The 13,985-nt window shown below is 51.8% G+C and overlaps 1 protein-coding gene across 6 annotated transcripts in view; it reads right to left on the reverse strand.

The window, feature by feature from the left end:
- Positions 1–13,985, reverse strand: part of PCNT (pericentrin) — a 133,430-nt gene that overhangs the window by 9,663 nt on the left and 109,782 nt on the right. For 4 of the 6 annotated variants that reach the window (XM_049627666.1, XM_049627664.1, XM_049627663.1 and 1 more), the window contains 8 exons: positions 13,767–13,940; positions 13,002–13,185; positions 11,612–11,834; positions 11,299–11,449; positions 10,007–10,627; positions 6,412–6,626; positions 5,528–5,630; positions 4,102–4,275 (listed from right to left, as the gene is read on the reverse strand). In XM_049627666.1, coding sequence (XP_049483623.1) covers positions 4,102–4,275; positions 5,528–5,630; positions 6,412–6,626; positions 10,007–10,627; positions 11,299–11,449; positions 11,612–11,834; positions 13,002–13,185; positions 13,767–13,940 — 1,845 coding nt within the window. Of the gene's footprint in view, positions 1–4,101; positions 4,276–4,312; positions 4,495–5,527; positions 5,631–6,411; positions 6,627–10,006; positions 10,628–11,298; positions 11,450–11,611; positions 11,835–13,001; positions 13,186–13,766; positions 13,941–13,985 lie in introns of those variants that run through there. The other 2 variants (XM_049627667.1, XM_049627669.1) reach the window with 2 other exon arrangements.

The following is a 13,985-nucleotide window of genomic DNA, read 5'->3' on the forward strand; positions in this document are numbered from 1 at the left end:
GAAGCTAATACAGTATATCGTATGTCAACTTTTCTTCAATAGAAATAACTTCCTGATTTCCTTGTGAACTCTCACATAAAGGACAAAAGTGCTCTAATGGTGACTGGGCTTTAGTCCCACAGGGCCAACAGGATGCCTTCAACAAGGGACCTCCAAACACCTGTGAGCAAGTTCCAGAGAAGCAGACAGGGCTGTGAACTGGTGCTGATGACAGCTTTCATCAAGAGTAAAACACGGAGCTTTCGGGGTGCGTGGATAGCTCAGTCAGTTAAGCGTCTGACTTCAGCCCAGGTCATGATCTCGCGGTTTGTGGGTTCGAGGTCCACATCAGGCTCTGTGCTGACAGTGTGGAGCCTACTTGGGATTCTCCCTCTCCCTCTGCCCCTCCCCTGCTCATGCTCTCTCTGTCTCTGTCTCTCAAAATACACAAATGAACTTACAAAAAAAAAAAAAAGATTAAAACATGCAGCTTTTGTAACTTCTCACATCAAAGAACGGAAGTCCTGAGTCTCCTTAGTGCTTGGACCCTACTTCCCCAGTACAGAGGTCCCTTTACTTTATCTCCCACCAGAGCTTCAAACACGCAAAGCAAAACTGGATGGAGCTTGAAGACAGACAAATTCATTCTGTTCAGTGATGTCAGTTATCTCCCGTGTGGTGACTGCAAACAAGGAGGAGACAGCTCAAAAGGCCACAGGACACCAACCAGGTGAACACCACCACCAACCAGCTGGACAAACTGACTTTCCTGGGACCCTCTCCCTCCATCCAGCACCAGAAACATCAAGTCCATCACTAACTACCACCTGTTTTTCAGCGGGGGTGGTTGAAAAACAACCCACTGAAAAACAACCCACACTAGGCCCAGGTGGTTTCCTGGTTAAATTTTAACAAATATTTAAGGAAGAAATAAATACCAGCTCTATGTAATTTCTTCCAGAAAAGTAAAAAGAGGAAACATGTTTCATCTTATTTTATGAGGCTAAAACCAGACAATGACAATATAAAAATAAAAAACAAAAAACCAACTCCAGATTAAAATCCCTCATGAACCCAGATACAGAAATGCTCAACAAAATATTAGCAAATCAAACCCAACAATATATAAAAATAATAAGACATCATGACCGAGTGGGGCTTTTCCTGGTGCCACAAGATAGTCAACATCCAAAAATCAACGTAACGCACCATGTTAACTGACCGAACAAGACAAAACACATCACCGTATCAACAGGTGAAAAAGCATAACAAATTAAACATCTGTTCAGGATAAAATCTTTGCACACTAAGGCCGGGGCCTTCACGTGAGTACCTGCTCACCACCCTTCACAGTGACAGAGCAAAGAGCCACCCCCAAGACGGGGGACCACGCCTGCACAAACACGTCCAAGTCTGGAAGTCCAGCCTGTACACCAGGCAAGAAAAGAAAATCAAAGGTATTTGCATTGGAAAGAAAAAAATAAAACTTTCTATTCGCAGATGATGTAATTGTCCATGCAGAAAATCCTACAGAAACACTTCGAGGGTTAAAAAGTGAGGTTAGCAAGGTCACAGGACACCTAAGGTCAAGGCAAACCTATGAATGTTGATGTGTTTCCATACACTAGCCATGAATAATTGGAAAGCAAAACATTTGAAAAGTACCATTTACAACAGGCCCCTGAAAAATGAAATATTTAGGTAAAAATCTAACAAAATGTTTTTAGAATATGAATGCTGATGACTACAACACGTTTAAGAAAGAAATTTTATGGGATGCCTGCGTGGCTCAGTCAGTTGAACGTCTGACTTTGGTTCAGGTCATGATCCCATAATTTGTGGGTTTGAGCCCCGTGTTGGGCTCTGTGCTGACAGCTCAGAACCTGGAGCCTGCTTCGGATTCTGTGAGTCTCTCTCTCTCTGCCCCTCCCCTGCTTATGCTCTCTCTCTCTCAAAAATAAACAAACATAGAAAAAAAAGAGAAAAGAAAAGAAAAAAGAAAAAAGGAAGAAATTTTAAGAGATTTAAATACATGAAGGGACATGCCAAGTTCACAGATGGAAAGATTCAATACCGCTAAATTCAATAACAGTTACAGTTATACAGTCAAGATGTCAATGCTTGCCTAAACCTCTATAATAGCGTTATTGAAATATAAATCACATACCATAAAACTTATCCTCTGAAAACAGTTGTTCAACAGGTTTTTAGTGTGTTCATAGAATGCAATGATCACCAATGTGTAATTGGAGGAGGTTTTGTCACCCACACCTATCAGGCAGCTGGTGAAGGCCAGGAGAGCAGAACAGAGAATACACACACACAACTGTGGAGCAACTTCTGACTTTGGCAAAGACAAACTGATAAAAAAAGACAATCTTCAACGTATGCCAGAATAACTGGATATCAACCTGCATACAAATAATCCTTGACCTAACCCTCAGACCAAAAAAAAAAAAAAAAATCAAAGCAAGATGGATCCTAGACTTAAACGTAAGAAGTAAAACTATAAAACTCTTGGCATAATCCATAAAAAAACAAATTGACTTTATTAAAATTAAAACTGTTGTTTTGCAAAGAGTACTATCGATGCGGTAGAGACAACACAGACTGGGAGAAGAGATTTGCAAAACATATCACAATATATGAACTGGAAACACAACAAAATAAGAAAACAATGCCATTTAAAAGTGGGTGAAGACTATTTGCAACTACATGGATGGAACTATAGGGTATTATGCTAAGCAAAATAAATCAGAGAAAGATGCTGTGTGATTTCACTCATATGTGGAATTTAAGAAAAATAGATGAACATATAGGAAGGGAAGTAAAGATAGGATAAAAACAGAGAGGAAGACAAACCCTAAGAGACTCTTAAATACAGAGAACAAACTAAGGGCTGATGGAGCGGAGGTGGGTGGGGGATGGGCTAGATGGGTGATGGGCACCGAGGAGGACACCTGTTGTGATGAGTACTGGGTGTTATGTATAAGTAATGAACTACTACATTCTATTCCTGAAATCATTATTATGCTATATGTTAACTAACTTGGATTTCAATGCAAATAGATAAAAGGGGGAAAAAAACCACAAGTGGGCAAAGACTTGGAAGGACTCTTCACTTAAGAAGAAACACAGATGTCGCCGCACACTGCGGGACGCTACAAGAAAAGGCACCACCCGCCCCAAGCGTGAAGATGCTGAGGGACCAGACTCCCACGTTCTGTTCAAGGGCAAGTGAGATGGTGCAGCTATTGGGCACTCGGCAGGGTTCGGCAGAAATGTGACGGGACACGGCGTCCCCTCCTGGGTATTTACACCGGAGAAACGAACCCTGCTCACAGCAGCTTCCAGGAGCACTGATCACGATCACTGAGCACCGGAAACAACCCCAATATTCTCCAGCAGCCAGACGGCTGAACTGAGGCACATCTGTGCATGGACGCTGCTCAGCAGCACGAGAGAGGAGCTGTTGACACGCCAACGCCCAGCATGATCTCGTGGGCGCTAGGAGAGAAGTGAGGAGCCCTCCGAAATGTTACACACCGTGTGGGCCCGCTTCTGTGGCACCGGGAGAAGGCAAACCGCAGAGAGCCAGGCCGTGCCTGCCGGCAGCCGGGAACAGGATGTGCTGCTGGGCCATGTGCTCCGCTAACAGTGTGGTCACACGGGGCACGAGAATCCACACGTGTGTGAAAACTCAAATGGCATCCTACCAGGGGCAGATTTTACTGCATACAAGTCCAAAAAACAATTAAAAATGTTTTCATCATAAAAGTAAAATCAGGGACACGACAATCTAAATATAAAAGAAAAAAAAAATCAGGCATTCTAAGAAGAAAGTCCACCAAACTACACAATCAGGAAAATTGAGGTCGTTTTCATTACATAAAAGTCAAATGAACAGATTTCTTTTCATGAACATGTATCAAACATCATCTCCCGGCAAGGGTCCCGTGTCTGTGTGCAAAGTGGAAAACCTGCTGAAATGTTATATAAGGCATCTGGCATCTTGGGGAGGTCAGAGCCCATGACAGCTAACTGGAAAGAGCCAGCACTCCAGCCCACAGCCCAGAGGAAGCCCGGTTCACGCCGTCTCCGAACAGAAGCACCAGTACGTACGCTCCGGACACGGCCCTTCAGCAGGTGCTGCTTCAGAGACGTCTCCAGCTGGGACACCGCCAGGCGCAGCTCAGCCTTCTCCTGGGTCACTGTGCACAGAGCTTTCGTGAGGGAGTCATTGTCTTTCAGCAGGACATCCACCAGCTGGACCTGCAGCTCTGCTGGCGTTTTTTTCTTGAAAAGAGAAAAAAATTAACGGATATACGTTTTTTGTTAAAAGGTACACACTTTAGGGGTCCCTGGGGGCTCAGTTGGCTGAGCGGCTGATTTGATTTCAGCTCTGGTCATGATCCCAAGGTTGTGAAATCGAGCCCCGAGTTGGGCTCTGTGCTGGAGGTGGAGCCTGCTTGAGAATGTCTCTCTGCCCCTCACCTGTTCGCACACGCTCTTAGTCTAAAAAAAAAAAAGAAAAAGGAAAGGTACACACTGTGTATTTTTACTGTTGGTTATTTCCAGGAATTATAGTTTTATCCATATTTGGGGTTCAGTGACAGCTTGTGGGGCTAAGAAGAGCTGTCCATCTATGGGAGGGAAAACAGTAATTGATCAAAGCACATTTCTCTTTGATCCTGTAAGAAACTGACTTCGCACAGCCCTGGGCTGCATTGACAGGGCCAGCCTGCTACAGAGCACCGGCCTGCTCACACCTCTGAGCAAGGGGAGCACACAGAGGGCCCAGAGAGCACTGTGGGTTCTTCCCCGAGGGTCCGCCGACTAAGTCCCTTAACACAGGTTCGTTACTTCCATAATCAGAGCCACACTCAGCCTACAGCAGGCACCGGACACTGACAGAGGCACTGGTAAATAGGGCAGGATGCACCACACTGACCCCTCATGCTCAGCAGGTACAAGGTCCCCTGCTGCCTACATGCATGCTGCCTTCACAATAAACAGGATGTTTTCACGATTACCAAGGAACATCTACCAGGAATTTGTGTCAGCCACCATGACTTTTTTTTTTTAACGTTTATTTTTGAGAGCTGGGGGGAGAGGGGGGCAGAGAGAGAGGGAGACACAGAATCTGAAGCAGGCTCCAGGCTCCGAGCTGTCAGCACAGAGCCCGACATGGGGCTCGAACTCATGAACCATGAGGCAGATCATGACCTGAGCCAAAGTCGGACGCTTGACCAACTGAGCCACCCAGCTGCCCCAGCAACCACAACTTCTAATCACCTTCCTGCAAGGCAACACCTTCCCATGCAGCTGACAGGCGCAGCTGAGAGCTCAGGCTCTCAACCCAAGTGTACATGGAGCAGGCTGGGCCTGGGGCAGAGCAGCCCGTGCCCCTCTGGGGGGAGTGCCTGAGCATCGGCAAGGTCAGGCGGCTTTCTGGGGGCAACACGTGGCAATCCCCAAGAAGACACCCACTTCTCTGTGGCAGCGGAGGAGGGATACAAGGAACCGCAAAGGCAGCCCCACCTCTCACCTGGGAGGAGTTGGGCGCGCTCAGCTCAGACTTGAGCTCCTCTAACGTGTGCAGTAAGGACGTCACTGCTTTCTCATTTGATGACGTCCAGTCGCCAATTGTCCTGTGAAAATAAACAGACACTTAGAGGGTTCACCCAGATCCCACCTGATAATTACCCAGAGCCACTGGGAACGCGTGGAGAGATGACAAATGGGTCCAATGCAGCCCCAGGGGGACTTGCTTATGACTGCTTCCTCAAGCCATGCCCTGTCCACAAAGTTAGGGACTCGGGGCCTCTCTAATGACAGTGGTGGCCCTGAGGTGGTGCAGCCCTGTGCACAGTCTGAGAAGCCCAGGCAAGTCTGCTCAGAGATCATACTGCTGTATAAACGAATCCAATTACAGATGGGAGAACCGTATTTGCTGAGTTTCTGTGCATACAGGAAAAGGCAAATATTAATTTAATTAATTATAGTGTCAACACTCCTGTCAGTCCCTCAACCGTGCAGACACACCCTGGTCACGTGAGTGGTGATCCTGAGGACGTGGGCAAGGCAGACACAGCACGGATGCTTGGCCCCACCCGACCGCGGTGGGAGTGGGCAGGAGGGGCCTGGCATCAGGTCCAGACCCTCTGGGTGGTGAGCAATTGTAAAAGGGCATGAGGAGAACAGATCTAAAAGAAACTTGGATTTTCCTCTCATATCAAAATAGAGAAAACACATGCTGTCAACACCTTTCAGGAGAGTGCTGCCCACAAATGTGTCAACACGTGGCGAGAGAAACAAGCGTCTGTTGCTTAAAAATGGGGACCTGACACCAAACGCCGGCGCCAGCCTTGTGCACGCTCCTCACGGAAGAGGCGGGGCTCGCGGGGGCGTGGCCGGAGCCCACGCGCTCACCTGTCCACTGTCTGGCTGACGAAGCTGGTCAGGAGCCCGGCGGCCCAGAGCAGCTGCTGCCGGACCTTCTCCAGGCTGAGCCGCTGCTCCTGCAGCCGCGCCGACTCCGGGCACTGGCGCTGGCGGGCCTCCTCCTTCGCCTCCAGGTCCTGAACCGTCCGCTGGAGCTGCCGGATCTTGTGCTCATCACGCTGGCGCCGCAGTTCCAATTCTCGCTATTGTCAACGGCAAAACAACAGACGGGCCCTTCGTGCGCACGTTCCAGAAGCAGAAGGCAGAAGCCCAGCTTTCAGCAGGGGGCGGCCCCTGGCCGGCACCCTCCACACGGGGCGTGGAGTCAGGGCAACCCCCCTGCCTCAGACGGACGGGGTCTCGGTGGTGAAGGCTCGACCTGCATTTCTGAGAACTGTCAGAAATGTGTCACCAGTGTGAGGAGGGGACGCCACATGCCGAAACAAGGAGGAGCCTTCACGGGCCCCAGTTCTGGCACCCGACCTTGACGTGCGCGCGCACACACGCCAACACACGGACACGGGCAGGGTCAAGCACCTGCACTAAGTGCAAACCGCCTCACTTACAAAATGCCCTTCAGCACGGAGTGTGCCGGGTGCCTGGGAGAAAGCGAACAGTCCCCAGCTTCCTGCCCGACACGGGGATCTGGGCCCCCTCCAGGGAGACAGAGGGAGTCACCTGGTGGAAACCCCTCTGGGCGGCCATAAACGTGACAGGGGCGGCCCGGTGGAGCTTCCGTGGGTGAGGAGGCCCCAGGAGAGGCGGGAGGCGGCACCGTGTCTGGAGACAAGCAGACAGATACCCGCGGAATTGGGAGGGAACCTCGGGTGCCCAGAACCCGGCCCGGGGCCTCCCGCGACGCGCCCCGTGCATCACGGACCACAGGCTCTTCCTGGCATCGCTCGATTAACGCTCCAGCCTCGTGAGGACACAGGGATCGTTACTTTTCTATTTTCCAAGTTAGGAAAGCAACATACCAAGAAACCTACAGGTTTATGTTTATAAGTAAAATAAAAAATAACATAAATAAAATAAAAAATTAAACTTATTTTTTTAAAAATTTTAACCATCAACAGTGAAAATAACACCAAAGGGGCTACATCAATCACTTCAAATTCTTTCCAAGATGCATCATGAAGAACAATTACTTATTTAACTTAGGAAACATTTTCTTTGCATTTTTTAAGCAATCACGTTACCACTCGTTTTAAAAAAAAAAAAAAATCAAAATTCAATAATAGGGTTTGGCTGAAAACTTTAGAGACAGTTTGGGAAAGTCCATAAGAGGCACACGAAGGCTACAGGCCACTGTTCCCATGGAGAAAGAGTAAACACACACACACACACACACACACACACACACTCTGGAACACGTTTGGGGATCCTGTGTGACGAAGGCCCACCTGGGGCTTGACTCTACTTGCTTCCTTCACAAAACAACATGGGGTGCTTCCCGGCCGCACGGCGCCCATTCTGTCACACCTCCAAACTACTCCTGCGTTTCCAAGACTCTGGGCGGTAAATGCAGCCACTACAGAAAGGGCTGCTTACGCCACTGCGAAGGCCACGTGCCACAGCAAAACATATTGCCGCTGACACACACCGCAGCGCGGACGAGCCCCAAAAACATCAGGAAAGGAGTCAGACAAGGAAAGGCCACGCGGGCGGGGGTGGGGCGGGGGATGGTTCCTTCATAGGAAGGTCCAGCACAGGCCAATCTGCAAACAGACCGTAGACTCGCGGTGGCCAGGGCTGGAGGAGGAAGTGAGGGTGAGCGCTAACAACATGGGGCTCAACACGGGGTGGTGAACACAATCTACAGCTGGCTGTGGTGACGAGTCCACAGCTCTGAGTTTGTACTAAAACTGCAAAGGACGCAATTCAGGTTGGTGAACTCCACGTATCTCAGTGAAGCTGTTAAAACATACTGATCACACTCCCCACATGAACTTCCAAAACTAATTTTATACCATTTGGGGGTCTGATTTATCTTTGTAACACTTAGAAATCTAGACTTTTGATTTTAGAAACACACAGTCATTTCTCAAACATTTCACAGCAGGCTAACCACTGAAAAGACCAGGCCACTGATTTTCCTTATGTGTTTTTAAAAAATATTTTTAGTATATGTGCTGCCAAAGTGAGCACTAAAAAAGATTTTTAAAGAGGGCAAAACATATGTCAATCCACATGAAGACACAGGATATAATTTTCTCAGAAATAAAGGCTCTGGTTGGCATAAAATATATCTAAAAGTAACGTTTTATCCAAAAAATAAAAGGAACACTTCTCAACCTGTGAGGCAAAAATCATCCCAATATGAAAATCAAAGACACCACAACTTTATGGGGTGCCTGGGTGGCTCAGTTGGTTAAGCGTCCACCTTTGGCTCAGGTCATGATCTATCTCATGGTTCATGAGTTCGAGTCCCATGTCAGGCTCTGTGCTGACAGCTCAGAGCCTGGAGCCTGCTTCAGATTCTGTGTCTCCCTCTCTCTCTACTCCTCCCTTGCTCATGCTCTGTCTCTCTCTCAAAAATAAACATAAAAAAAAAAAGACACCACAACTGTAAAAGTACAGACCAACATCTCTCATGAACATAAATGCAGAATCCTTAACAAAATACTAGCGAACCGAATCCAGCACGATATAAAAAAGAACCCTACACCAAAGTTAAGTGGGATTCATCCCACGAGTGCAAGGCTGGCTCCACCGGTGAAACCCAACGAGAAACACGACATTAAGAGAATAAAGGGCAAAAACCATAGATTTCAAGACACCAAAACCACAACTCCAGCTCACTCTCAAGACTGAAAACAAGACACAAAAAGTCTGAATAAAACAGGTACCCTGAGAATCTCCTCTGATGAAGGGCAGCTGTCACAGCTGGGGGTGGAAGACGGGTAACAGGCTGCAGCACCTCCACTCAGCACTGCAGGAGGGACGAAAGGCACCCGGACCGGAAAGGAAGAAGTAAACCTACATCTCCGTGCAGGTGACGTGATCTCATATGCGGAAAAGCCCAAAGGACGCATCAAATGACTGGGAACAACAAACAAGCGCAAGGGCACAAGATGCAAGATCGACAAGGCCCAACGGCATTGCTCTAGGCCAGCAGGGAACCATCTGCTCACGGAAAGAAGAAACCAGTTCCGCTTACGACAACAGCAACCCCTAATAAAACGCTCAGAACAACAGAACCACAGCATTAACGCTCGTCATCTGAAAACAGCAAAACGCGGCTGAAAGAAATCAAAGACCTGAACGCGCGGACAGACTTCCAACCTCACAACCCGTGGAGGTAACATCGCTCAGGTGGCCTCACCCCCCAAAGTGACCTGCAGAGTCAAGGCTGGGCCCCAGAACCCTACGGTCCCCGAACACCCAAGCCCCGACAACGAGCGAGGTTGGAGACTCATGCTTCTCGACACGGAAACCTACAAAGCTGCAATAACCAGGGGGCAGCAGGGGACAGACGCACGGACCAGCGGGACAAAGGAGCGGCCCAGGGTCAGGCCCCCGTGTGGCGCTCTCGGCCCCCTGGCTTGCTGCTGGGTGCCGACACGGTCGGCGGCGCTCTCACCAGTCTCTCCTTGTCTCGAGCCTGCCTCTTCTCCACGTCGGCCCGGCCGGGCCTCGTCTCTGCTCTCCTCCTTGCGTCCTTGTGTCCTTCCCGTGCAGCCAGCCTCGCCTGTGAGCGCTTTAATCCTGCCTGCTGCTGTGAGGAACTCTCCCCCTCTGTTGGCTCCTGAGCCTGGGCGGGCTCCACAGCGGAGGCCTGCGCGCCCCTTACCTCCTTCTCCCTCTCCATCTCCGCACGCTGCTTCTGCACGTCGGCCACCAGCTGCCGCTGCACCTGCTCCAGCCTCGCCTGCAGCTCCGCCACGCGGGACTTCTCTTCCTTCAGCTTCCTCAGCAGAGCGCGATGCGCCGGGGCCTCCTGTGCTCGGCCGCTCAGCTGCTCCGTCAGGAGGCGCTCGTGGCGCAGGGCCGTGGCCAGCTCCAGCGACCGGTCCTTCTCGGCCTCCAGGCTGCGCCGCAGCTCGGACAGCTGGCTCCGCTCCCGCGCCAGCAGTGCCTCACAGCGCGAGGCCTCGATCCGCAGCTCCTTCTGAAGGTTGTCCTTTGCCGTCTGCTCGTGCTTCAGTGCAACGCACAGTCTATTACTCTGAGCGTGCTGCTTCTCCAAAGAGAGTCTTAGCTCCTGTATCAGGGAAGAGATGGGAAAAAGCAAATCAAGAGAAGTGTCAAAACCATCTTCCTGCCCCAATTTCTGTTCGTATTATTCAACCCAGCAATTACGCTTTTTTATCCCACAGGTACAAGAAAACCATGTAACAATTCTTCTGTTACTTTGCCGTTTTTATTCAGGGATGAAGTACTTTCCTGAAGCAGGGTTCAGTAAATGCCCACCTTCCCTAGAACCACAACACCCTGGACACTCGGACACACGATGTTTTCGCCAAGCCGCAGTCCCCGGGTGGGTGAAAGACGCTTTTGCCCAGCCCTGGGACTGAGGAACACAGAGCACCTGCCAGACCCGTGGCCATCAGAGACGCCAAACAGCATGCCAATTCACACACGCAACCTCCACTGCACAGAGAAGCCGGGTCACTGCCATTTAGGCAGCCTGACACGCACTTCTGAGGCTGTGCTCCGTGCGGCCAGACAGTGGGAGTTGCGAGCACCCGTCTGTCACCACGAAGACGCTGCTGTACCGCAGACGCGGGCCTGCTCCACTGCTGTTACACCCTGCCACCAGGCACGTGACCACAGGGAGACGGGGCGCTGGGCCCTGTGAGGAGCTGCGCTCCCACCCGCCAGCCCCACCGCCCCCCACCAACCCCCCCACCTGCCAGCCCCGCGCCCAGGCACCTCCAGGGTCTTGGAGCTCTGGCCCTCCCTCTGCAGGTGCTGCAGCTGCTCCTCCTCCAGCCGGCTCTGCAGGGCGCGCTCCTTCCCGCGCTCGCTCTCCAGCTCCTGCAGCGCGGCCTTCAGGTTGCTCTCCTTGCTGTCCAGCACAGACCTGTGCAGGAGAGGCAGTGACACACCAGGCTGCGGCGCCTGGGCCGTCGACAGACCCCGGGCACCTATCACAACACGCGCACACGCCGCGTTCCTCGACAAAAGTGCGGACAGAACCGGGGAGCCAGGAGGTGCTGTGTGGGAGGAGGGTTAGGGCCCCCACCTCAGCTGGAGGACCTCCTTCTGCGCCTCGCTGAGGGATGCCAGCAGCCTCTCGTTGTCCTGTTTACACTCGCGGAGCTCAGATCTTAAGTCTCTGACGACGGTCTGCTCTACCACCAGGAGCTTCCGAACGCTGCTGGCTTTCTCTTGCTCTTCATTCAGCGTTTTCTGTACGTCACTTGCTATACGTTTTTCCTGCTCAACCTTGTAGGCCAATAACTCAACTGAGAAAGACGTTAGGGGACATAAGATACCATTACTCGTGAATCCCGGGTGAGCTGTACAAATGATTTCACAAACTGAAGACAAACCGGTACGGAGAGGGAGATGTATTCACTCTCAGGGAAAATGAGTTTTCCAGGCCGATGGCCAGGACACCGGAGGCTCACTCCCTCCAGGCCTCGGGGCACCTAGAGTCGTGCAGGCAGAGTGGCCGTGCAGACCAGAGGATGGGACGTGGCTCCCCAGGGCCAGCTGTTCAGGTCCGGGGTCTCCTGGAGGCAGGAGTGAGGACTGAGCCGAGATGGACGTGCGCGAAGACCAGGTGTGACCGTCTCCACAGTCGTCCTAAATCGCCACCTCACCCATCACTCCAACACTTCGTGCTTCCCAACAGAGACTGACTCGACCCTAGCAGCTTCCCCAGAGAACTCTCCCAAGACTTAGCAAAGAAATAACCCTGGTTCTCTACAGTCTCCCGGGGAAAAAGGAAGGGGAAGAGATGGTCAATCCTCCATGAGGCTGGCACTACTCCCACACCAGAACTCAAAGACTGGAAGCTACACACCAGTAGCCCTCATGCATTTAGATGCAAAATACCAGGAAGTCCGGCCCAGAAATGCTCACGAGGTAATGCAACATGGCCCAAACACAAAGCATTGCAAGGCCTGGCCCATCATTCAGCACCCAGCACTAGGAAGAGAAGGGGCTGTGCAGGTGGATGAAGAGCATGTGCAGAGACCACTGCTGGCAGCCTGTGTGAGGGTGTGAGGCGGAACACCTCTCCCATGGCCGGACGCCTGCCACGGTGGCACGCGACGGCCTAACCGGAGCAATCAGCAGGAGGAGGTGGCAGATGGAAAGGAGAAAACAAAATGCTTTTTATCCAGAGATGATGTGAATATCTGTAAGAAAGTCCCAAGGAACCTAAATTAACATAAACGCGTACAACAGGCTGCTTAGACCTGGTGCAAGCCCCAGGGACTCCCAGACACGGTCCTGCTGGTGCCCAGCGCTCACACCAATACAGACCCCCCGCTGCCTGGGCGGCGCCACAGAGTCGCTTCTCCAGGAGTTCTGTGAACTAAGAAATGCCGAGGCCGGTGGTCCCCATGCCCAGGGACCCGGACAGACCAGCCCCAGTGCTGGGCAGCGGGAGGGGCGGTGCTCACCCTGCCTGCGCAGCTGGTGCTCCTGCCGGCTCCCGCGGGCCTCCGCGCTGGTCAGCGCCGCACACAGCTGCTGCAGCTTCTCCTGGTTCTGCAGGTGAGTCATCCGCAGCTGGGCGCGCAGAGCCTGGATCTCGGACAGCAGGCTGCTCCGGTCTGACAAGCGAAGGTGCTCCAAGGACTTTTCCTGCAGGTATCCCCGGAGCCGGGGTGGCAAAGGAGGGAGAGCAGGGTCACAGACATGGCCACGTGGAGGAGCACCCCCTGGACGGGGGAGCAGGGAGCACGTCCCAAGGGCGGGGGAGGCTGGGCCAGGCCGGCATCTCCAGGCACAAACAGCCCACCGTCCACAAATTCTTGCTTCCAGCTTCATGGGCACAAGCTTGGGGACCGAGCAAGAACAAATTCACAGGACAAAGGTGGCCCCTGGGGACCTTCAGGCCTCACTTGCACCCTGGTCTGTGCCAGAGGCTGCTCTGACCTGCCACAGACCCTGCATCTGGACTCTAGTGCCCTCTCCTACAAGGGACCTTGGGGAAGCAGGGCCCCCAGGGCCCTCACAGTGCCGGGCTCCCACGCACAGCCTGGGCCAGACCACTTAGCACCACTCTGTTTTCAAGGAAAGGCAGGATATTTCCAGAATAGATTCTATTTGCACACAGACAGGACTTCCTCCTCAGTCACTACCACACTCCAAGGTCAGGGGAAACACAGGGACCAAAATTCACCGTCAGTGGCTCTGGGCACTAAATCGAGGCACGTGCTCACCTGCTCCTGGACCACCTTCTCTAGCCTCTGCAACAGGGAGCTGTGGTCCCCGGGGTCAGAGCCGCAGGGCCGGGGCTGCAACTCGGCCCTCAGCATCTCCCGTTCTTTTCCAAACGCCTCCTGAACGATCTGTAGAAACTCTCCTCTCCAGTCGAGGCACATGTCAGGAAACTCCTAAAATATTGGAGCGAACAGTTCGGTGTTTCCATAAATGCACCC

The sequence above is a fragment of the Panthera uncia genome, chromosome C2, assembly GCF_023721935.1.
Source record: "Panthera uncia isolate 11264 chromosome C2, Puncia_PCG_1.0, whole genome shotgun sequence".
Taxonomy (NCBI): Eukaryota; Metazoa; Chordata; class Mammalia; order Carnivora; family Felidae; genus Panthera; species Panthera uncia.